Source organism: Salmo trutta, chromosome 14 (genome assembly GCF_901001165.1).
Source record: "Salmo trutta chromosome 14, fSalTru1.1, whole genome shotgun sequence".
Classification (NCBI taxonomy): domain Eukaryota; kingdom Metazoa; phylum Chordata; class Actinopteri; order Salmoniformes; family Salmonidae; genus Salmo; species Salmo trutta.
Window position 1 is genome coordinate 49,865,387 of NC_042970.1, and position 25,762 is coordinate 49,891,148.

At 43.5% G+C, this 25,762-nt stretch overlaps 2 protein-coding genes across 2 annotated transcripts in view; one reads left to right on the forward strand and one right to left on the reverse strand.

The window, feature by feature from the left end:
- Positions 1–25,762, reverse strand: part of LOC115208323 (solute carrier family 41 member 1) — a 72,343-nt gene that overhangs the window by 40,171 nt on the left and 6,410 nt on the right. The window contains exons 2-5 of the mRNA XM_029776276.1: positions 24,774–24,870; positions 24,537–24,619; positions 23,379–23,516; positions 4,830–4,946 (exon numbers count right to left, since the gene is read on the reverse strand). Coding sequence (XP_029632136.1) covers positions 4,830–4,946; positions 23,379–23,510 — 249 coding nt within the window. The 5' untranslated portion in view covers positions 23,511–23,516; positions 24,537–24,619; positions 24,774–24,870. The remainder of the gene's footprint in view (positions 1–4,829; positions 4,947–23,378; positions 23,517–24,536; positions 24,620–24,773; positions 24,871–25,762) is intronic.
- Positions 9,546–12,987, forward strand: LOC115208324 (zinc finger protein 41-like). The gene is made up of 2 exons (XM_029776278.1): positions 9,546–10,018; positions 12,066–12,987. The coding sequence occupies exons 1-2, from the start codon at positions 9,826–9,828 to the stop codon at positions 12,890–12,892; spliced, it is 1,020 nt and encodes a 339-aa protein (XP_029632138.1). The 5' UTR covers positions 9,546–9,825; the 3' UTR covers positions 12,893–12,987.

Below are 25,762 nucleotides of genomic sequence, written 5' to 3' on the forward strand. Positions count from 1 at the left end.
CTAGAATCCCTTCACCCACCTGCACAGCATCCAGAACCATGCCTGCCGTCAGCATCCCCTGCCCGGCCACCAGGTACGGAGCCACCACCTGTAGACAGATCCTATTGGAGTTCTCTATGGCAACCATGATGGGCTTGTCTTTCTCATCCTCCATCCTATTATTAGTCCAGGTCAGGATACCTCCACTTAGGATCATCCTCAGTTCGTGAGACAAACTGCCGAACACACAAAAGTATGCAGAAACAAATACACACAACCACACCTGCTGCCAACCAGGGGTCCTCCCTGACTGTTGTCTGTTGAGCAGGCAGTGTAAACAGCCTGCCCTCTCTCTTTGGTACAGTCCACACATCAGAGATAAAAAGCTCAAAGCCGACTAAACAAGAAGGAAATCTCTTACATGTACTAGGAATGACTTCAAAATAACGTGACATCAACCCAGGATTTGTGAGGTGAAATTCAATGTGTTCAATATGAAGCGGGAATACTCAGATGTTAGATATGATTCTATGTGAGAAAATATTTAATTGCATTCATTTGTTTAAAATAAACAACTTTGAGTCAATCAGGGTGCGTGATGACATTTATAACAAAACAAAAGTTCTCTCCCTTGTTGAAGAATACTGAGCTCATGCCATGAAATACACAAGTAAATACACTGGTTATTGGTGCCTTAAAATATTCCGAAAAATGTATATTAATAAATCTTCTTAGGGCTAGGAGTCCCATCAGCGGGATACCTGTCGACAACATCCGGTGAAATTGGAGGGTGCGCAATTCAAATAAGTAATCGTAATATTAAACATTTATGAAAATACAAGTATCTTATATCGGTTAAAAGCTTAAATTCTTGTTAATCTAACTGCATTGTCCGATTTACAATAGGCTTTACAGCGAAAGCATACCATGCAATTGTTTGAGGATGGCACCCACATCAACACATTTTTCAACCAGCACAGGCTTCATAAAATCACAAATAGAGATTAAATAATCACTTACTTTTTGAAAATCTTCCTCTGTTTGCAATCCCAATGGTCCCAGCTACAACATGCATGGTCGTTTTGTTAGATAAAATCCTTCTTTAAATCCCAAAAAGTCTGTTTAGTTGCGCCATCGATTTCAGTAATCCACTCGTTCAACCTGCAGACAAAGGAATCCAAAAAGCTACCACTAAACTTTGTTAAAACAAGTCAAACTACATTTCTATTTAATCCTCAGGTACCCTAAAATGTAAATAAACTATAATATTTCATACGGAAAGAAGTATGTTCAATAGAAAAGTAAAATTAGCAAGTGCGTGTACACTTCGAAACCAAGACTGATTTCCAACTGTGACTCCCGGTACCAAAACTCAAAATTCTTTCTCATTTTGGAAGAAACAAGCCTGAAACCTTGAACAAAGACTGTTGACATCTAGTTGAAGCCATAGGAATTGCAATCTGAGAGTTGAAATTGCATAGGACCCATAGCTTTCCATTGAAAGAGCATGGGATTTCAAAAAACATCCTTCTAGTTGGTTTTTATTTGGATTTTTGCCTACCATATCAATTGTGTTATAGTCTCATACATTATTTTAACATTTATACAAACTTCAAAGTGTTTTCTATCCAATGATACCAATTATATGCATATCCTGGCTTTTGGGCCTGAATAACATGCAGTTTACTTTGGGCACATCAGTCAGGCGGAAATTCTGAAAAAAGGACCCTAGCCCTAAGATATTTTAAGAAGCGCGGCTTGGCGGGTCATGTTTCGGACGATGCATGACTTGACCTTCGCATCCTCCGGATCCGTTGGGGAGTTGCACCGATGAGACAACATCGAAATTACGAAATTGGGGAGAAAAAGGAGGTAACAAAATAGATATACGAGGTACTTTGACCACAGTGGGACAACCTGGTAGTTTTAAAGCTACTACATCACTTTGACAGTGTATTGAGTGTGTTTTCTCTCTCTCTCTCTCTCTCTCTCTCTCTCTCTCTCTCTCTCTCTCTCTCTCTCTCGGCCAGTGGTTCTCAACCAGGGAACTTGGCTTATCCACAGGGGGTACTTGAGAAGTCTCATGAGACAATAGGCTTATTGGTAAAATGCACATGAGCGGGTACTTCAGAGGCAATCCGGGCAGAGCAAAATTCAGTTGGTGGTACAGTTACCGAAAAAGGTTGGGAACCACTGCTCTAGGCCATCTGTAATGTGTCTCTGGCTCAAGTCTGACCTGGACCGAGCTGTGACGGCCGCCAAGGAGGCGTTCGAGGAGGGAGAGTGGGGCAAGATAAACCCCAGTGACAGAGGCAGACTCATATACATGTCCATCCAGACCTTCTGCTACTTCACTGGCTGGTGTGACAAGCTCCAGGTGAGAGAGAGAGAGAGAGAGGAACATGGACACAATGTCCATTGTCCAGTATTTTTCATTTTGTGCAACAATAGGCTATATAGCAACTCATAAGAAGGCGCTTCGAGAAAAGTGAATATTATCCTTACCTTCATCATCATAATACTACTTCTACTGTGAATATCACAGATAGAGGGGCGGTCATTTCTTGTTACATTTATTAAAGGCTACAGTTTCATAATGCTTTATGACTGCATCTATAAGGTGCTATAAATATTTATAAAGCAATATAACTCTTCATGATGTACACAGGTGTAAAGGTGATCACAGTTTTCTTTCGACAGGGCTGCACCATCCCCATCAACCAGGCCAAGCCCAATCGTAACCTCTCCTTCACCATGAAATAACTAACACCACCAGAATTTGAGAATAAACATGTTGTTTGCCCTTTGACCTCTCAGAGTGTGCGCCATTGTTATTCCCTGGAACTACGCTCTGATGATGCTGGCATAGAAAACGTCTGCTTGTCTGGCTGCTGGCAACACTGTGGTCCTCAAACCTGCCCAGTTGAGAAGCACCCCCAATACCTCCAACCATCAGACTACCTTTCATCTAGGTCATGTTCATTAGGTCACACAGTAGCAAAATGTTTTGCAATAGAAATGAAAACATTTGTCAAGGAATATGAAATATGTTTGGAAATAACACATAGCTAGCATGTTGAATAATTGTGATTATTCCAAAATGTTCCTATATTCCCCAGGTGACTCCATTCCCCAGGTGACTCCATTGACAGCATGGAAGTTTGCGGAATTAGCAGCGAGGGCAGGATTCCCCAAGGGAGTGATCAACATTCCCCCTGGATCAGGTACATTTTACAAAAATGTTCATATCGAGAGAGAGTTGCGCCTATGTTTTTCTTTACACACCTTCGATTTTCAGCTGCATCTCAGTTCTCGTCTCACCCCCTTCAATAGAGAATCTGGGAAAGTGCAAAAAGAATTCCTAGATGCCTGACAGGTTGACTTTATACAAGGCTGTGTTGTGATGCTGACAGTTTGCTGGTACATCTTCTGCTGTCTGTCAGGTGCTCTGGTGGGCCAGCGTCTGTCCGACCACCCGGACGTCCGGTAGCTGGGCTTCACCGGCTCCACTGAGCTAGGCAAGCACATCATGAAGAGGTGTGAGGTCACTATTTTGGGGGTTAACCTTAGTCCAGAGAGGTCATGACCTTAGGCTCTGAGTGGTTGGCTTTGACCTTGACTTTCAATAGCATACTGTTTGTACAGGATGTGTATGCAGTACATTATCTGTCTCTGTGTGTGTATACCTTGACACCTGTTTGTGTTTTCCTCTATCCTAGCTGTGCAGACAGTAATGTGAAGAAGGTGTACCTAGGACTGGGGGGTAAATCTCTTCATCTTCAGTGATTGTGACATGGACAAGGCTGTGCACATGGTCAGTGGACCTTCACTGTGTCTTCATTAAATCATTCAAATGTTACCGCAATTTTAATGCTGGTCAGTACCTAACAGTAATATAAAAATAGGAATATTTTATATATTCTTTAATATACATTTTTCCGAATATTTTAAAGCATAATGTCACGAATTATATCGTGGTGTTGCAGAGAGGAGGACCAAAATGCAGCAGAGTTGTGGATACTCATTCTTTTAATGGCAAAAAACGAAAAGCATCCACAGGAAAAACAAAACAATAAATGATACTCACGACTAACAACAGTGTGGCAGGCTCAACAAGCAGTGCTCACAAACAATCTCCCACAAAAGACAAACACAAACACACCCTACTATATGGGACTCTCAATCAAAGGCAAATAGACAACACCTGCCTTCAATTGAGAGTCCCAACCCCAATTAACCAAACATAGACATACAACCAGCTAGATCAACATAGAAATACATAAACAAGGAACAGTGCCCAAAAACCCCCAGAATACATAAATCAAATCCCCTACAACAAACACACCACCCCGAACCACATAAACCAAATACCCTCTGCCACGTCCTGACCAAACTACAATAACAATTAACCCTTATACTGGCCAGGACGTGACACATCAATAACAGTGTACCCGCTCACTTAACTCGGAAGTTAGCTGCAGCAATGTGTCGGAGGAAACACTGTTCAACTGACGACTGAAGTCAGCCTGCAGGCGCCTTGCCTGCCTCATGGAGTTGCCCCCCCCCCAGCCAAACGCTCCCCTAACCCAGACGACGCTGGGCCAATTGTGCGCCGCCATATGGGACTCTGGTCACGGCCGGGATCGAACCCCAGGCTGTAGTGACGCCACAATTCTGCGATGCAGTGTCTTAGACCTCTGCGTCACTTGGGAGGCTGCAAAGTACCTCTTTTTCAAAGAGGACCTGGGTGGATTCATTTGTCATTGTCAAGGAGCAGATCAAGTAATGGAGGAAAGAGGGACAAATTCCTAAAGTATTCAAACTGGCTCTCCTATATCTTCTCTCCCTACCGTTCTGTCTGTGGGGTTGAAGGTCTTGTAGGTCTTCCCACCCTCTGCGTCCACAAACTCCCCGTTGATGAAGAGCTGGTGGGGCATCGGGATGGTTATGTTGTTGTTCTTCCCCACCTGGTTACAGGACACATACATTTGTTATGCTAAATAAAGTTGTTCCTATCCTGTGCTACCTAATCCAAAGGCTAAGTGTGCTAGCTACAGTTTTTGCATTTAGTAGCTCTTAATAATCTCTTTAGTATCCTGTTACTAACTCATAGTAGTGCCTTACTAATCAATACACAATAGTTTTACGTACAAATGTAATTTATGTTGAATCTCTTTTTGTTACTAACGTAAATAGGGCTTTATCCGAGTACTGAGGATGATTTTGGTGGTGATGGCCCAGTGCAGTCAAAAATGTGATTTTCCTGTGTTTTATATGTGTTTCCAGGTTGGAATAATACAGTGAAATTATGATAATGTAAAAGCTGTTTGAAAAGACCCCCTGACATGTCAGCACGTTTAGGTGGGATGGAGATTTGGCCTGCCTGGTGATGTCACCAGGCGGTAAATTAGTTAATAGACCAATAAGAAAGAAACTTCCAAACCTCTGTGTCAATAACAGCAGCGATGTTCAAAAGTCTTTGAGGTAGAGTCCAAGTCAAGTCAAGTCTTTTAGGGCCAAGTCTAAGTCAAGTCTCAAGTCCATTTTGACAATGGCTTTCTGCCTGCTGTGGGTTAGGCATATAAACCTTGTAAATTATTTGAAGACTCCCTTTTTCATTAGTCAATACTTGTATGAAAGAAAGCACATCAGGCACTATTTAAATCAAAAATAAATGTCCTTTTAAAATGTAGACAGTTTACATTAACATTAATAAAAGCAATTGTACCGGATATGAAAAAAAGCAAACACAACATTTTAAAGTGCATGGTATTTTGTGTCAGACATTGTCTATAGTTCACTTCATTCTGTCACACAAACAGAAAATCTGTAGGTGAGGGAAGTTAAATGACAAGCATGAATGTAAACCAAAATGACTGACAACTGTTCAATAACTGCACTACTAAAGTGTCCTATATAGCAAGCGTAATGACCTTTATCCCTAAAATATACTTACTGACCTGGACACTTAACAACAGAAATACAATTTCCTGTAACAAGTAGCAAATTACATCCTATGCCCTAGGACAGAGAACATTTATGTTGTAGACAGGTTACATTTCAGAAAGATCAAGTTTGTCAGCGTTCTTGCACTAAGCCTGGCACGATGAGGGCGCATGATGAGGCCTCCATTACTAAACACTTTCTCCACTGGGGCACTGGTGGCAGGCATAGCCAACACTGTCATTGCTACCTGCTTGAGCCTTGGAAAGTCTTGCATGGATTCTCCAAAAATCCAAGCTATCAACTTAATTTTCATCAGAAGATACTTCAATATAGCAAATAATCTCTGCTCTGACAGATGAATTTATGTCTCCTTTCTTCTTGCTGATCTTGTTGCAGAGGCCAGAGAACAGTCTAGAGGTTTTGGCAGGTGGTTGTTCTTCTTCTTCTCCACTACTGCTCTCCGTAATGGTGACTTTCCGTGCCTCAGCCAAAACAATGTCTGAAAAAATGTCATAAAATTATGTCTATGATCAAGAATAACAGTATACAGTATATATAAAAAAAAATACATTATTATTTGATTGCAAGTGACATAGAAAACTTTGCATGTTGCAATGCATTGTACCTACCAATCAGACTCCTTCAATTCAGCTTAATCTTCATGTGGTATGAGGACATTATGATCAAGCCAGAACAGGCAGAAAGATGGGTCCAGCAGTGCAGCCATTATGTATACATTGTCACCAAATTGAAGTTTTGTTGCCTGTTCATCTGAGTGCTCCATTCTGACATTCACAAACACCCCCCGGAATCGGCGTTTGAGTGACTGCTGCAGTGCTTTATCAAGACTGACTAGGTGATGACTTGTGCTCAGTATACTTTGCAGATGATAGTTGAGTGACAGTACACAAGGATAGGCAGCACTGAGAGTCACCACAGGGTCCAAAATGTCCACTAGCTCCAACAGCTGGCTCCATTCCCTTGGTGATAAGCAGAGTTCCTTGTGTCCTTGGGAGGATGGAATTCCATCTGGTAGACACAGCAGCAGTGATACAACGATTGGCTCCGAACTCAGTTTCAAATGCTTCTTTCAGACCACAGGTAGTATGTAGTAAGCTGCAAAGTTTAGTTACCTTAGCCATCAGACTGTTTATGATTTTTGTTTCCTTTAGTCCATCTCTAATCACTAGTTGTAATGAATGGGTAAAGCACTGTAAGCGCTGTTGCCTGCAGTTGGTTTGGATAGCTTCTACATCAGCATTGTACTCTTCACCAAATTCTTCCCATAGGCTGGGGTTATCCACATTATCATCATCATGATCATTGCTTGCTTTGGGGAAACAAACTGTGAAGGCCTTTTTCATATTTGCAGTGTGATCACATATGATATAATCTGATGTATGTTTTATGCCAAAAGTATCACGTATTACTTCAAATGTATCACTGATACTTTCCCCAGTGTGTGACCCTGTGAATCTATCACAGCTCAACAGAACTGACTCCAGTCTGGGAGTTATTTTTCTCTGCCATGGCCATGTAATAGGCCGTTACTCCCACGATGCCCCTCATGATCATGTCAGTCCATATATCTACAGTGACAGATACTGATTCTGTCTTCTCTAGGGCACTTTTGATTTTAGCCTCTTTGTTCAGTGTTAAGTCATGCAGGCACCTAGTCAACGTGGGCCTACTTACTGGTCTATATTTGTCATCTACCACTGACAGGAAATGCCTAAAGTGAGGGTTGTCCACTAAGGACATAGGCAGTTTGCAGGAAATGACCAGGTCTTGCAGTATAGCCTCTGTTATGGCCTTCTGCCTGGGGTGGACCTGGCTGTACACATGGACACCTGTGGTGGTCAAGAATGAGTCAATGCTGCTCTGTCCTTCTGTCCCTGCACTGGCCACCTTTGCAGAATTCAGTGAACCTGCAGATGGATAGTTGTTGCTCACTTGAGATGGAAGTACAGATTATTTCACTTATAATTCACTGTATCACAATTCCAATAGGTCAGAAGTTTACATACACGAAGTTGACTGTGCCTTTAAACAGCTTGGAAAATTCCAGAAAATGATGTCATGGCTTTAGAAGCTTCTGCTAGGCTAATTGACATGATTTCAGTCAATTGGAGGTGTACCTGTGGATGTATTTCAAGGCCTACCTTCAAACTCAGTGCCTCTTTGCTTGACATCATGGGAAAATCAAAAGAAATAAGCCAAGACCTCAGAAAACAATTGTAGACCTCCTTCCAAACGCCTGAAGGTACCACGTTCATCTGTTACAAACAATAGTATGCCAGTATAAACACCATGGGACCACGCAGCCGTCATACCGCTCAGGAAGGAGACGCGTTCTGTCTCCTAGAGATGAACATACTTTGATGCGAAAAGTGAAAATCAATCCCAGAACAACAGCAAAGGATCTTGTGAAGATGCTGGAGGAAACGGGTACAAAAGTATCTATATCCACAGTAAAATGTGTCCTATATCGACATAACCTGAAAGGCTGCTCAGCAAGGAAGAAGCCGCTGCTCCAAAACCGCCATAAAAAAGCCAGACTACAGTTTGCAACTGCACATGGGGACAAAGATCGTACTTTTTGGAGAAATGTCCTCGGGTCAGATGAAACAAAAATAGAACTGTTTGGCCATAATGACCATCGTTATGTTTGGAGGAAAAAGGGGGAGGCTTGCAAGCCGAAGAACACCATCCCAACCGTGAAGCATGGGGGTGGCAGCATCATGTTGTGGGGGTGCTTTGCTGCAGAAGGGACTGGTACACTTCACAAAATAGATGGCATAATGACGAGGAAAATTATGTGGATATATTGAAGCAACATCTCAAGATTGGTCGCAAATGGGTCTTCCAAATGGACAATGACCCCAAGCATACTTCCAAAGTTGTGGCAAAATGGTTTAAGGACAACAAAGTCAAGGTATTGGAGTGGACATCACAAAGCCCTGACCTCAATCATATAGAACATTTGTGGGCAGAACTGAAAAAGTGTGTGCGAGCAAGGAGGCCTACAAACCTGACTCAGTTACACCAGCTCTGTCAGGAGGAATGGGCCAAAATTCACCCAAATTATTGTGGGAAGCTTGTGGAAGGCTACCCAAAATGTTTGACCCAAGTTAAACAATTTATAGGCAATGCTACCAAATACTAATTGAGTGTATGTAAACTTCTGACCCACTGGGAATGTGATGAAAGAAATAAAAGCTGAAATAAATCATTCTCTACTATTATTCTAACATTTCACATTCTTAAAATAAAGTGGTGATCCTAACTGACCTAAGACAGGGAATTTGTACTAGGATTAAATGTCAGGAATTGTGAAAAACTGAGTTCAAATGTAGTTGACTAAGGTGTATGTAAACTTCCGACTTCAACTGTAAACAGTGCACACATATTCATTCAAAAAGAAGCATGCAGTTCAACATGTCTGCATGCACTGCAGTTTATTATGTTTATTCCAAACAGTCATGCCATTACAATACCCTGAATCAGGACTGAACTGTATTCATAAACGGTGTACAGTACTAGGACAGAGGCCAGAAAGGTTATTGACTATATGGAACTACCAAAATCTTAACCAATAGCCAGCGTGCAGCCCAAGTTCCAGTCTGGAAAGTGTTTTTGGAAGAAATAGCCATTTGAGAGTCCTGTCTGTCTCCTCTCACATGTGAACCAAAAATATAGGTTGAAAAACGTCAGCACATTGTCAACCTTTGTTTCCACTCCGGACAACAGGCGGCGGTAGTGCGGTATTGTGTTGCCGTGCACGCACTGTAAAAAAGTATAGCGAGCAGTGTTTACTTCCTGGCAGGCACATTTAACAAGAAGGGTTTCAAAAAAGCTTTAAATTCATACTAAAAATACTAGCGACAGTGCATTCCCAACATGTCAAAAATACAATTGCTCAATGTGTTTCTGCGTGAGCGATTGATAGCGGCTGCTGTAGAGATATTTGGAGTAGTTGAAAATACGATAGTAGAGTATCAAGAAGAAATCTCCCGTTCGAAGGCAGAGAACAAACGGTTACAGAAGCTGTTGGATTTGGTCATTAAACCACAAATAAAGTTACATAGAGCAGGTTTGTGACGACTACTTCAACTTACTGGATTGTAGCCTACTCTCTCACTGCCCTCGCTTGACTTTCCGCGCACTGCAAGCCCACAGTGTGTGTCACTTCTCTTGTCACCTGTTAATCAACTTGCTAGAACCCAATATCTGTGGACAGTTTTGTGTTCGAGACCACCTAAAGCGAGAACGATTCAAGACCGTAGCGAATCGAGTCCATACCGAGACCGGGTGGGGACGAGAGGTCCGAGACCGAGTCAAGAGGAGACCAGAAAAATGCGAGTCCAATTAGACCATGACTGTAATTTTGTAAAATCGTCACCATAATAAGAGTTCAAAATGTTTTGTATTCATGTTAATATTTCAGAAGAACTTATGGGTTCTTTAGACACTAACAATGGTGAAAAAATGCATGCTGAGGGCAAATACAGCCACTCTACAAATGTTTACTAACCCAAACACAGTGGGGAACAATGAGGGCCTGCTATGCTTTCAGAGAAAGGCTAAGGATTTATAAAATAATAATTATATTATTTTCACTTATGTTTTGTTTGAATCTTTTCAGTTTTTGTTAGAAAGGAAAGGGTTAAATGACGAGAAATAAGTTAGAATCAGGATTTTTCTTTGGTCTCTTGGGAGATAAATTTAGCTAACTAAGTCAGCCATTGGCTAGGCCAATGTAGCTGACTTGCATAGTTAAATAAAATAATAAAATCCTATGAAGGTACCACATTGAAAGTCACTGAGCTCTTCAGTAAAGCCATTCTATTGCAAATGTTTGTCTATGGAGATTGGATGGCTGTGTGCTCAATTTCATACAAGACCGGCTGAAATAGCCAAATCCACTAATTTGAATATTTTGTATATTTACACACACACCTTTATTTAAATAGGCAAGTCAGTTAAGAACAAATTCTTATTTACAATGACGGCCTAGGAGCAGTGGGTTAACTGCCTTGTTCAGGTGCAGAACGACAGATTTTTATCTTTTCAGCTCGGGGATTCAATCTAGCAACCTTTCTGTTACCAGCCCAATGCTCTAACCACTAGGCTACCTGCTGGCCCTGATGAGGATGCCACCTTTCCAACATGTCAGATTGTCAAATTTCTGCCCTGCTAGAGCTGCCCCGGTCAACTGTGCTCTCATTGTGAACTGGAAACGTCTAGGAGCAACAACATCTCAGCCGTGAAATGGTAGGCCACACAAGCTCACAGAACTGGATCGCTGAGTGCTGAAGTGCGAAGCACATAAAAATCGTCTGTCCTCGGTTGCAACACTCACTACCAAGTTCCAAACTGCCTCTGGAAGCAATGTCAGCACAAGAACCGTTCGTCGGGAGCTTCATGAAGTGGGTTACCATGCCATGGCCAAACACAAGCATAAGATCAGTGGTGTTAAATTCGCCGCCATTGAACTCTCTGGAGTAATGAATTGCGCTTCACCATCTGGCAGTCCGACGGATGAATCTGTGTTTGGCGGATGCCAGGAAAATGCTACCTGCCTCAATGCATAGTGCCAACTGTAAAGTTTGGTGGAATAATGGTCTGGGGCTGTTTTTCATGGTTTGGGCTAGGCCTTTTAGTTCCAGTGAAGGCAAATCTTAATGCTACAGCATACAATAACATTCTAGACAATTCTGTGCCTCCAACGATTCTGTGAGCGCTCAACTTTCCAACAATTTCCCCCACTCTTCCTTACCAGCAAGTCAAGGGAATTCTAACAACGTTTGAGGGATATTTTTCAATGGAAGTAAAGGACAGTAATGTTACCAGTAAACTATGAATCCCAGTTTAATAGGGGAAAATATATAAATGTTTCAAGAAAAGAGTGTGTGTGTTATATATATATATGTATATATATATATATATATATATATATATATATATATATATACACACACACACACACACACACACTGTATTTGCCTGACAAAGTGCTTTTATGCGCTAACTGAATGGGAGCTGATAATTATGATTTTTTTTTACTCCGCTGGTCTCGGTAAGATATATTAATATGGCTCTCTGTTGACTAACATTTATTTGCCTTTCCTTCCCTCCAGACCCTAGGCAGCATGTCTCAGAAGAAGAGATGAGGAGCCTCAGTCTGCGGCAAGAAAGTTCAGAGCCCGAACAAAGTACAGTGGAACAGGACTTCAGGATGAGACTGGTAGAAGAGCAACTGCAAGGGCCTGAGTCTCATAGTCATAACATAGAGTTTGTGTTCACTCCTCCTTGTGTGAAAAGTGGATTTGACCAGGACCCTTGGCCCTCGCACCTTTTTAAAACCCAGATTGTGGAGGACAATGAGATTAATAATCTGTCTAGTACCCTAGTGGAACACATGAAAACAGAACCTGATGGAGAGGGCTGCGCAGTACCAACGAGTGACCCACAGTTCCTGTTTGCAGTAAATGCACACTGTTCTGCAGCTCCGAGTGAAAACATGAGCCCTCTGCAACGGAAAACAAAGAGAGGACGACCATTTAGGCATATAGGAACACTGTCTGAATTAATGAAGAGACGCGCTTCGTACGAGCGATTTCGATGCCATTTCTGTGGAAAGGGGTTCCCAGCAAGGAAGGGTCTGGGAGACCACATGACGACTCATACAGGGGAGAGACCACACAGCTGTCACCTTTGTGGGAAAGGTTTCAAAGTGAAGAGTCATCTGAACGAGCATATCAGGGTTCACACAGGAGAGAAACCGTTTGTCTGCCCAGTCTGCGGGAAAGCGTTCAGGCAGGACGCTCATATGAAAGGACATTTGAGGAGGACTCACAAGGAGAACCCATACCGATGCCATGACTGTGGCGAAAGCTTCAGTCAGATGGGAGAGCTGCAAGTGCATAGGACAGTGGCCTGTGGTCCGATTGTCCTGGGCCTTTGACATTACTGTCCTTTCCCTGATGCCTTTGGTGACACAGACGTTTTAGTCTGGCAGTCATGATAAGGACAATTGAAATGTGTTATTGAAGGAAAAAAGGAAGCATAATCTGTCCACGGAGTAAGAAAAGTTTGAGGGCGAAGCTCCTATCTTTGCCTAAATTCATAAATGGGAGTGCATTTCTAGAAAGCATGTAGCCTATGTGGTTGGTTGTCTGTACAGTGCTGTGAAAAAGTATTTGCCCCCTTTCCAATTTTCTCTACTTCTACATATTTTGGATACTGAATGTCATCAGATCTTGAACCAAAATCTGATATTAGATGACAGGAACCTGAGTGAACAATTTTATATATATATATATATATATATATATATATATATATATATATATATATATATATACACACACACACACAAAAAAAAGTATGTGGACACCCTTTCAAATGAGTGGATTCGGTTATTTCAGCCACACCTGTTGCTGACAGGTGTATAAAAATCCCGTACTGAAGAGCTCAGTGACTTTCAATGTGGCACCATCATAGCTGCCTTGTAAGTGCTGTTCTTGTGACGTGGGTATGGAGCAACAACAGCTCAGCCCCAAAGTGGTAGGCCACTCAAGCTCACAGAACGGGGCCGCTGAGTGCTGAAGTGTGTACAAATCGTTTGTCCTTGGTTGCAACACGCACTACTGAGTTCCAAACTGCTTCTGGAAAAAATGTCAGCACAAGAACTGTTTGCCGGGAGCTTCATGAAATGGGTTTCCATGGCCGAACAGCCGCACACAAGCCTAAGATCACCATGTGCAATGCCAATCGTCGTCCGGAGTGGTGTAAAGCTTGCCGCCATTGGACTCTGGAGCAGTGGAAATGCATTCTCTAGAGTGATGAATCACACTTCTTGGTTTGGCAGATGCCAGGAGAACGCTACCTGCCCCAATGCATAGTACCAACTGTGAAGTTTGGTGTAGGAGGAATAGTGGTCTGGAGCTGTTTTTCATGGTTCGGACTAGGCCTCTTAGTTCCAGTGAAGGGAAATCTTAACGCTACAGCATACAATAACGTTCTATATGATTCTGTGCCTCCAACTTTGCGGCAACAGTTTGGGGAAGGCCCTTTCCTGTTTCAGCATGATAATGCCCCCGTGCGCAAAGGGAGGTCCATACAGAAATGGTTTGTCGACATCGTTGTGGAAGGACTTGACTGGCCTGTACAGAGCCCTAACCTCAACCCCATCAAACACCTTTGGGATGAATTGGAACACCGACTGCGAGCCAGGCCTAATCGCCCAACATCAGTGCCCGACCTCACTAATGCTCTTGTGGCTAAATGGAAGCAATGTTCCAACATCTAGTGAAAAGCCTTCTCAGAAGAGTGGAGGCTGTTATAGCAGCAAAGGGGGGACCAACTCCATATTAATGACCATGATTTTGGAATGAGATGTTCGACGTGCAGGTGTCCACATACATTTGTGCCATGTAGTGTATTTCATAAAGTTATGTAACACCCAATGCCCCTGTGTGAGAAAGTAATTGCCCCCTTACATTCAATAACTCACCTTTAGCTGCAATGACTAACCAAACGCTTCCTGTTAGTTGATCAGTCTCTCACGTCTCTGTGTAGGAATTTTGGCCCACTCTTCCATGCAGAACTGCTTTAACGCAGTGACATTTGTGGATTTTCAAGCATGAACTGCTCGTTCAAGTCCTGCCACAACCTCTCAATTGAGATTAGGTCTGGACTAATCTTCAAATGTGTTGCTTTTTAGCCATTTTCATACAGACTTGATTGTGTGTTTTACATCATTGTCTTGCTGCATGACCCAGCTGCGTATCAGCTTCAGCTCACAGGCGGATGGCCTGACATTCTCCTGTAGAATTCTGATACAGAGCTGAATTTATGGATCCAAAACACACAAGTCTATAACAACCAGTTATTGTGTGTAAGGGGGCAATTACTTTTTCACACAGGGGAATTGGGTGTTGCATAACTTTATTAATAACACAACAAATATATACTTATTTGTAAACTCAGGTTCCCTTTATCTAATATTAGGTTTTGGCTGAAGATCTGATAACATTCAGTCCCCCCCCAAAAATGTGAAAATCAGAAAGGGGTGTCAAATACTTTTTCACGGCACTGTATGTGGTTCTCCATCCAATCTTTTTAAGCGAGTAAAGTCCGTCGGGAAAAAAATATGTCACAACAGCCCTGATGGAAGCCGCTAATTTGTCGGTACAGTTAACTTTCCAAATGTCATCATCATCATCATCACACACAGCTGTTTATCCGCAACAAGTCAATTTGATGTAAACATCTCTGGTGGGAAAGTTTTTGAATATTCACATGAAAATCTGTCGCCAATTGGATGGAAGTTCCATGAGGAAAAAGTTAAGTCAATGTAACTAGTTCTCTGCTACCTTGTATTGTATCTATCATTTATGGATCCTTGGAGCACTTCAAGGTAGTCAAACAGATGAATATCCATAGCTCGGGGGAGTCACTAACTGGGTGCATATCACTGTGTCTAATATATTTTAAAAAATCTGTACATCTTGGATGTCATTCTCTTCCCTCCTAGCTTTCTATGTGTGGAAGACCGAGAGGTTTATATATTTAAAATGTAAACAACGTAGCCTAACATTTTACTTACGCCTATTCAAAGAATGCCAGTTCTCAATCTGACAGCTACAGTATAGTAGGAAAATATTACATATTATTAAAAGGGAATTAACTTGCTTTACCAATTCAACTATGGAGGGAATGTCATTACCAATATGTTCACTGAAAGGGTGTTTTCAGACAGACTTCAAATTTGACTTTACTGTCCAAACACGCATGCAGGGTAACTTTATAAATAGTTATAGCAAGTCCTATTTATTGCAGCATGATTTTGGGCACTTAAAACTCCAGGGGCGTGTTCATTAGTGCACACAACGGAAAACATTGAACAATTTAACGTAAAATATTTGAAATACATTACTGAAATGTTGATTCATGTTAATTGTCCCTGTAAAAATAAACTCAATCAAGTAAAGTAAAAAAAATATGCATTTCTTATTGAACAAGACTAGGTAGTCCCTCCATTTTAGTACATTTTCTTCAGTGTGGTGCCTAATGAACATGACTAGATTCTCCCCGTTTTTACAATGAGTCACGTGAAGTTTGTATACGGGAAGGAGGTCCCCATAATTTGTAGGCTCCCGAGTGGCGCAGCGGTCTAAGGCATTGCATCTCAGTGCTAGAGGCATCACTACAGACCCTGGTTTGATTCCAGGGTGTATCACAACTGCCCGTGATTGGGAGTCCCATAGGGCGGTGCACAATTACGGTTTGGCCGGGGTAGGCCGTCATTGTAAGTAAGAATTTGTTCTTAACTGACTTACCTAGTTAAATAAAGATAAAATAATAATTGAATTTAGCTCCACTTGTACTACAGTTATATGACCAGTAGAGGCCAGAAAAGCCTGTCTTTCTTTCAAAGAGTGGTAGAGAAGAGTAGTGTATTTCCCCTATCTAGACCGAGACCATGTGTAGTAGACTTGGGTCAAAACTCCTTTTAGCCCAGATTGGGCAAATAAACCCCTTTGTTGCAGCACTCATTCTGGGCTTGGATACATCACGTCTGCATATAAACCCTGTGTGGTTTGTAGCTCAATAGCATATCTTAAAAATACAGTTTGTCTTTATACTCATGTTGGGCAATTCAGGCGGACTTGTGCGTTTTATATGATTGAGTTTTGCTTTTTGTGTTTGCTTTTCATGCATTGTGTAATTGATGTGTATACAGATATGTATAGTATAATTGTTGTTTAATGATGTGTTCATGCATCTGCGAAAGAAACCGTGGTCTCAGTGCTTAAATAAAAGGTAAAAAATAAAACAAAATGAATATGCACAAAAAGCGTATTTGTCTCAAATTTTGTGCACAAATTTGTTTACTCCCTGTTAGTGAGCATTTCTCCTTTGCCAAGATAATCCATCCACCTGACAGGTGCGGCATATCAAGAAGCTGATTAAACATGATCATTACACAGGTGCACCTTGTGCTGGGGACAATAAAACGCGCAGTTTTGTTACGAAACACAATGCCATGCTACCATAAGCCGCCTCCAACGTCATTTTAGAGAATTTGGCAGTACGTCCAACTGACCTCACAACTGCAGACTACGCCAGCCAAGGACCTAATCTGGCTTCTTCACCTGCGGGATGGTCTGAGACGAGCCACCCGGACAGCTAATGAGACTGTGGGTTTGTACAACCAAAGAATTTCTGCACAAACTGTTGGAAACTGTCTCGGGGGAGCTCATCTGCGTGCTTGTCATCCTCACCAGGGTCTTGACTTGACTGCAGTTTGGCGTCGTAATCGACTTCAGTGTGCAAATGCTCACCTTCAATGGCCACTGGCATGCTGGAGAAGTGTGCTTTTCACGGATAGCAGACAGTGTGTATGCAGGGACGAAAATCTGATATCAACTTTGGAGGGGACAATTACATGAAATTTTCTCAAGAGCAATTCCTGAGGGGGACACCAAAAGTAGTGCTGTAACACATAGCCTACATTGTAATATGGTAAATGTATATTGAGGAACCAAAGAAATAAGGTGTTTGCCGTACTCCTAACTACCGGTACTCAAAACTACACAACTAATCACAACAGCAATACCATTGCCTTTAACAAATCTTAGTTCAGTCACCAGTTTAAGTTGAGAGTGGGGGTATCCATGGCATTTTCCAATTATGTTACTATTTTACAAGTAAAAAAAATGGAGAACCTTTCATAATGTTGCCAAACAAAGACTCAACAAACTTACCTGAGACTCCTTGTCTCTGCCAGTCTGTCCCTGCATATCTGTCCCCAACTCTGCTGTCTGTGTGCCATCTGTTGTCTGCTCTGCCTAATGACATCATTGTGAAACATTTCCATTAGAATTTCTTTCTTATGAACATTTTATCAACTAGGCTACTAGGGTTCTTACTTTGCGTTTTGGTGTACTGAAAAATACTTTGATGTCCGTCTTTCTAATTTTTCTGCCATTTTTCTACCTGGCTGGCTGGCTACACACACACACAGTGTGTAGGTTATTTACAGTAGGAGATGGACTTCTATCATATCTTCTATCATTCTATATGGGCTTCGATCTAAAAGGTAGCTAGCAAATGTGAAACGGATTGCAGTGACAAGAGTTGACAGCTGTATGAGTTCACCATTTATACAACATATGCTGCTGTCACGTCCTGGCCAGTATAAGGGTTAATTGTCATTGTAGTTTGGTCAGGACGTGGCAGAGGGTATTTGTTTTATGTGGTTCGGGGTGGTGTTTTGGTAAAAGGGTGTTTGATTTAGTATTTCCGGGTTTTTGGTTTATGGTCTATGTTTATGTATTTCTATGTGTAGTCTAGTGAGTGTGTTTCTATGGTTGATTAATTGGGGTTGGGACTCTCAATTGAAGGCAGGTGTTTTCTCTTTGCCTTTGATTGAGAGTCCCATATATTAGGGTGTGTTTGTCATTTGTGGGAGATTGTTTCTTGTTTAGTGTGTGTGAGCCTAACAGGACTGTCTAGTAGATCGTGAGTACGTTGTTTATTATTTTGTGTTCACTTTTTGAGTTAATAAAACGTATGGATGAACATTCATAATTCTGCTGCATATTGGTCCTCCTTTTCCGACGATGATTTCGCCATATCGTCTGACGACGACGAAATCCCTGACAGAATCTCCCACCAAACCAGGACCAAGCAGCAGAGGAAGGAGCAGAGGGATTTTGGATTGGATAAACGGGAGAGATGGACTTGGGAGCAAGTTATGGCCGGAGAGGGCCCATGGAGAATGGCTGGTAAGGACCGGGAACGTTTCCGAGGAACACGACTGGCGTTGAAGCACGAGAGGCACCCCCAAGAATTTTTTGGGGGGGGGCACACGGGTAGTTTGGCTAGGCCAAGGAAGAGCCAGAAGCCAGCTACCCGTGGTTATATGGAGGAGCGTATGAGGTGGAGGGCGCCATGTTTTGCTGAAGAGCGCAATATCACCCATACGCACGCACAGTCCGGTGCGCGTTATTCCAGCCCCTCGCAGGTGCCGTGCTAGAGTGGGCATCCAGCCTGGTAGGAGGATGCCTGCGCAGCGCATCTGGTCGCCGGTACGCCTCCTAGGACCAGGCTACCCAACTCCCGCTCTATGCACGGCAACCATCAGGCCCCTGCACAGCCCAGTCCGCCCTGTACGAGCACCCCGCTCGTACAGGGCTACTAGTTCCATCCAGCCAGGACGGGTTGTGCAGGAGGTAAGATCAAGACCACCTGTGCGCCTCCATAGCCCGGTGTTTCCAATTCCTGTCTCTCGTGCGGACCCCGAAGTGCGTCAGCCCAGTCCGACTCGTCCTGTTCCCGCACTAGCCTGGAGGTGCGTGTTCCCAGTCTGGTACGTCCAGTACCAGCACCACGCACCAGGCTTCAAGTGCGTCATCCCAGTCCGACGTCGCTAGAGCCGCCCGTCAGTCAAGAGTCGCCAGAGCCGCCCGTCAGTCATGAGCTGCCAGAGCCGCCCGTCATGAGCTGCCAGAGCCGCCAGACTGCCCGGAGCTGCCAGAGCCGCCAGACTGCCCGGAGCTGCCAGAGCCGCCAGACTGCTCGGAGCTGCCAGAGCCGCCAGACTGCTCGGAGCTGCCAGAGCCGCCAGACTGCCCGGAGCTGCCAGAGCCGCCAGACTGCCCGGAGCTGCCAGAGCCGCCAGACTGCCCGGAGCTGCCAGAGCGGCCAGACTGCCCGGAGCTGCCAGACTGCCCGGAGCTGCCAGAGCGGCCAGACTGCCCGGAGCTGCCAGACTGCCCGGAGCTGCCAGAGCGGCCAGACTGCCCGGAGCTGCCAGAGCGGCCAGACTGCCCGGAGCTGCCAGAGCGGCCAGACTGCCCGGAGCTGCCAGAGCCGCCAGACTGCCCGGAGCTGCCAGAGCCGCCAGACTGCCCGGAGCTGCCAGAGCCGCCAGACTGCCCGGAGCTGCCAGAGCCGCCAGACTGCCCGGAGCCGCCAGAGCCGCCAGACTGCCCGGAGCCGCCAGAGCCGCCAGACTGCCCGGAGCCGCCAGAGCGGCCAGACTGCCCGGAGCTGCCAGACTGCCCGGAGCTGCCAGAGCGGCCAGACTGCCCGGAGCTGCCAGACTGCCCGGAGCTGCCAGAGCGGCCAGACTGCCCGGAGCTGCCAGAGCGGCCAGACTGCCCGGAGCTGCCAGACTGCCCCATCGGCCAGGATCAGCCAGAGTGGCCCATCGGCCCAGAGTCTGCTGATTACGAAGAACCAAGGGAGTCGAGCAGCAACCCTGAACTGAGTAAGCCTGACAATCCAGAACTTAAAATGATTAACTGTTCAATTAATGAGTCTGTATACAGGGTGGAGAGGAGGAGGTCTGCCCAGGATCCAGAGCAAGGGGAGTCTGCCTACGGTCCGAGGCTGATCGGGGTCGGCACTCTGGAGGACAATAGGCCGGAGCCTGAACCACCACCTGCATAGGTGGGTTGGGGAGGGGGGGTGTAGCACAGTGCCGTCGTTGATGGTAGCCACCCTCCCTTCCCTCCCTTTAGTTTAGGGGGATTTTTGTTGTTTGGGGTTTTTGTTTTTCTTGAGGTGCTTCCAGGTTTAGCACCTTTAGGGGGGGGGGGGGGGTACTGTCACGTCCTGGCCAGTATAAGGGTTAATTGTCATTGTAGTTTGGTCAGGACGTGGCAGAGGGTATTTGTTTTATGTGGTTCGGGGTGGTGTTTTGGTAAAAGGGCGTTTGATTTAGTATTTCCGGGTTTTTGGTTTATGTTTATGTATTTTTATGTGTAGTCTAGTGAGTGTGTTTCTATGGTTGATTAATTGGGGTTGGGACTCTCAATTGAAGGCAGGTGTTCTCTCTTTGCCTTTGATTGAGAGTCCCATATGTTAGGGTGTGTTTGTGTTTGTCATTTGTGGGAGATTGTTTCTTGTTTAGTGTGTGTGTGAGCCTAACAGGACTGTCTAGTAGATCGTGAGTACGTTGTTTATTATTTTGTGTTCACTTTTTGAGTTAATAAAACTTCAAGATGAACATTCATAATTCTGCTGCATATTGGTCCTCCTTTTCCAACGATGATTTCGCCATATCGTCTGACGACAACGAAATCCCTGACAGCTGTAACCGTTGTAATTTTAATATAGTTTGTTTCATATTGGCTGGCTTCCAACAATAGCTGAATTTGCAAAGCTAGCGAGCACCAATTCCGTTTCAGTGGTGTTTGCTATAATCTTTGCTACCCGGGTTAAATAAAGGTGAGAGAAAATAAATAAAAGTTCCCTTGCGACAGTTTAGCTTTTGCAACGAGACCATTAAATATATTTAAGACAATGGTAGAAGAGAGTGTAGTTCTGTTCAGTTTGTAGTTCTGTTCAGTTTGGACTTCAGTTTATCGCTAACCTTATCACAGGGACTTTGAGGTAGTAATTTACATCATCTGCATGCTGATCTTGGAATAAATTGACGATAGCAAAGATTCCATCTTTGACGACGCCACAAATGGAATAGGTACTAGCTATCTTAATAGTTAATATCTGCATATTCAGCTAGTGTGTGTGAACCCTGGCGTGATTGGCTGGATGAACCTCCCGTCAGTTACATGCATTGAGTGCCTTTCAGACAGTAGATACGAACCCTCTGTTACCTTAACAACTAAGGAACTGGCAGTGGATCAAACCATGGTGAGGCAAAGGGTGGGGGGGTCGCAATCTTTTGAAACTTAAAAATGCGCTATTAAGTGTCTATAATCAGCACAATTGCTTTCATTGCGTATTATTAATATTATTGAAATTACATAGTTATGTTTACAGTGATATATTGGGGGGGACAAATCATATTTTTCCCAGGATGGGGGGGGGTCGTGTGTCCCCCGTCCCCCCCTGGATTTCCGCCCCTGTGTGTATGGCGTCGTGTGGGCGAGCGGTTTGCTGATGTCAACATTGTGAACAGAGTGCCCCATGGTGGCGGGGGGTTATGGTATGGGCAGGCATAAGCTACGGACAACGAACAGTATTGCATTTTATTGATGGAAATTTGAATACACAGAGATACTGTGATGAGATCCTGAGGCCCATTGTCGTGCCATTCATCCGCCACCATCACCTCATGTTTCAGCATGATAATGCATGGCCCCATGTCGCAAGGATATGTACACAATTCCTGGAAGCTGTAAATATTCCAGTTCTTCCATGGCCTGCATACTCACCAGACATGTCACCCATTGAGCATGCTTGGGATGCTCTGAGCCAACAAGTACGACATTGTGTTCCAGTTCCCGCCAATATCCAGCAACTTCGCACAGCCGTTGAAGAAAAGTGGGACAACAATCAACAGCCTGATCAACTCTATACGAAGGAGATGTCTTGCTACATGAGGCAAATGATGGTCACACCAGACACTGACTGGTTTTCTGATCCACGCCCCTACCTTTTCTTTAAGGCATTTGTGACCAACAGATGCATATCTGTATTCCCAGTCATGTGAAATCCATAGATTAGGGCTTAATTGATTTATTTCAATTGACTGATTTCCTTATGAACTGTAACTCAGTAAAATCTTTGAAATTGTTGCATGTTGGGTTAATATTTTTGTTCAGTGTAGTATGACATGCAAATTTCTCTCCCTGTGCGGCACTCACAATTTGATATGCTGAACAATTGAATGTAAACTATTCTACTATGGGGTTGTCTGATTTTGCTGTTGCTTCTCGTGTTGGAAAATAAAATGTGGACAACAATTTTTCCTTAGATAATTCAAATAACCATAGGTGCCGGGTCTCAGACCCGGCGGGACCCGGCCCAATTTCCCTGCTTCCACACACACACAGCCTAATCTCCAACCCTTTGGGATGCGGCCCTCTGTCCCCAAAACTCTCTATCAACACATTTCCCATAAACTGATGCAACACTAACAAACTCACTCACACTGGCCCCAATCTTTCTTAACTTCCTTGACTCAATCTCTGAAACATTCTCTCTATCCCCTGACTCTTTCTCTCAGTTGCTACTACAGAATACATAACACCTCACAGAGAGCTTTTCAGTGCAGGCCTAAGGTTCGACTGGAAAACATCCAAAGTTATTTATCCTGCCATTGAGGGGGAACAGCCAGAATCGGTGCGGGAACCAGTCCCCGAGAGATTGCAGGGAATGAACACCACTCAAACTGTGCCATGATAGTCCTGACCTTAAAGCCAGGTAGTACAGCATGTCTACATGCAGGGATGCTACATAGGCCTATGTTTAAAGCCAAAAAGTTAGAAAGAAATGCCTTCAAAAAGATTTTGAAGTTCATTTTGTATTTGCAAAAATAGACAGGGTTTCTTCTTCCAAAGCATAGGGCCAAAGAAAAAAAATGTCGAAAGGCTTAAAATAAAAAAATAAAAAAAAAGACAATCTATGGTAGCAACCCTGGTAATAAGATGTATGTCTAAATAACATTTGTGTAACGTTAGGCGACTTACCGTCTTGCCGTCGTGGCCAAACTGCACCAGGCCTGCCTTAGTGACCAGGCCGGGTCGACTGACACCAGGGATCTCCAGGGGCTGTACGTTAGCAGCCGCACCGTTGTCAACCAGAGTGGAGCCGTAGAACATCACTTTCTAGAAGGGAGACAGTAGGAGAGACCACAGTGGAATCAGCCTTTTGAGTGCATCTCAATTTGTGTTTGTATTTATTATGGATCCACATTAGCTGCTGCCAAGGCAAAATTAAGGCAGTTTATACAATTAAAACATTACAATACATTCAGACTGTGTGCCCTCAGGCCCCTACTCCACCACTACCAAATATATACAGTTCAAAATCCATGTGTACGTGTGTATAGTGCGTATGTTATCGTGTGTGTGTGTATACATGTGTTGCTTCACAGTCCCTGCTGTTGCTTCACAGTCCCTGCTGTTCCATAAGGTGTTTTTTAAATCTAATTTTACTGCTTGCATGAGTTACTTGATGTGGAATAGAGTTACATGTAGTCATGGCTCTATGTAGTACTGTGCGCCTTCCATAGTCTGTTCTGGACTTGGGGACTGTGAATAGACCTCTTGAGTAATGTCTTGTGGGGTATGCATGGGTGTCCGAGCTGTGCACCAGTAGTTCAAACAGACAGCTCGGTGCATTCAACATGTCAATACCTCTCATAAATACAAGCAGTGATGAAGTCAATCTCTCCTCCACTTTGAGCCAGGAGAGATTGACATTGATATTATTAATATTAGCTCTCTGTGTACATCCAAGAGCCAGCCGTGCTGCCCTGTTCTGAACCAATTGCAATGTCCTTTTTTGTGGCACCTGACCACACGACTGAACAGTAGTCCAGGTGCAAGAAAACTAGGGCCTGTAGGACCTGCCTTGTTGACAGTGCTGTCAAGAATGTAGAGCAGCCCCTTATCATGGACATACTTCTCCCCATCTTAGCTACTGTTGTATCAATATGTTTTGACCATGACAGTTTACAATCCAGGGTAACTCAAAGCAGTTTAGTCTCCTCAACTTGATATTTTTTTTTATTTATTACAAGATTTAGTTGAGGTTTAGAGAGTGGCCTCCTTTCCTTTTCTTCTTTACCTCATCTGCACTGATGTCACTGAACTGGACAGGTGAGACCGTGGCAATATTCTTACCTGTCCATCAACCTCCACTCAGACGCCAGGCACTTTCATCTGATCCAGTTGTGTAGGGCCGGCGTAGACTGGTTCCAGTCAATCTACAGACAAACATCGACCACAAGTTTTTTTAGCATTATTTATTAGCTGCAATCAACTTAGACACAAATATTATCTGAATCAAATTATGGGAAATATGTGGTCCCAAACATGTCATCTCAAACATAGTATTACAGGAGTACTTGAGTGGTTTACTGTTCTTGTGAGTTGAAGATAATGTTAGATGGCAGGAGCAGGGCATCGGTCCTTGGTCAGGGTCAGGCCTACCTTGGGGTTGTCTTTCTTCTGAATCCTGTGATGGAAAATGTTCTCTTGTGAAGTGACAGTCTTGCAAATGTTAATCTTGTTTTAGTGTCATAAATAATCATTGGTTCCTGCCTGTGCTTGGTAAAGATATGGGGGGGGGGGGGCACATAACCAGAATATGTTATATAAGTTAAGATGGAAAACGGTGCCAGACACATGCCGGAACCAACTCTATGAACTATGCCTATGCAACATGTCTGTGAGTAGTATGTAAGGGATCTAGATCTATAACATTTAGATCTATAACCTTGTCTAGGGGTTCTGTCCACCACCGCCCGTTGATCTACAGGTAGTGAGCACTGACAGGAGAAGCCATTGAAAAGTTTGAGAAGGTAACAGCTGAGATGGGTAAGGGCTATGCTGTTAAATGGAACACTATAGTGAATATTTAAACCTCTGTATGAATAGAACACTGGTGTAGAGGAGGAATTTGTGATGTAACACACATGTATAATGGATTATTAGAGATAAAGTAACATAATATTGAGTATAATGTGTTACTAGAGATCTGATGAAGTAACAATAGAAAATAAAAAATATATATACACACACACAACTTGCACACCCACACGTAGATGTACGTAAGTGGTATAAAATGTATTAAGAGAAATTAATAGTATAATGGGTTACAGAATTTTATAAAATACTTTAACTTGAGAGTTTAACTTGCTAGGTAGAGACTTAGTATGGACAGAGCACGCCATCTATAGGGGACTGATAGACAGTGCAAGCCCAGTTATTGTGAAAGTTGATCCCAGAAAGAGACTCTAGTCTCGAGAGCTACCTTAAAAAGGAAGCTCCATCCAAAGTTTCTCTTCTCTTCTGAATTAGCTGATGTATTTTATAAATTCAGCACATTACATGTTAATCTTAAAATA

Coding starts and splice junctions, on each gene's coding strand:
- LOC115208324 (XM_029776278.1), top strand. CDS start 9,826: ATGTCAAAAATACAATTGCTCAATGTGTTTCTGCGTGAGCGATTGATA. Junction 10,019..12,065: donor AATAAAGTTACATAGAGCAG/GTTTGTGACGAC, acceptor CCTTCCCTCCAG/ACCCTAGGCAGCATGTCTCA.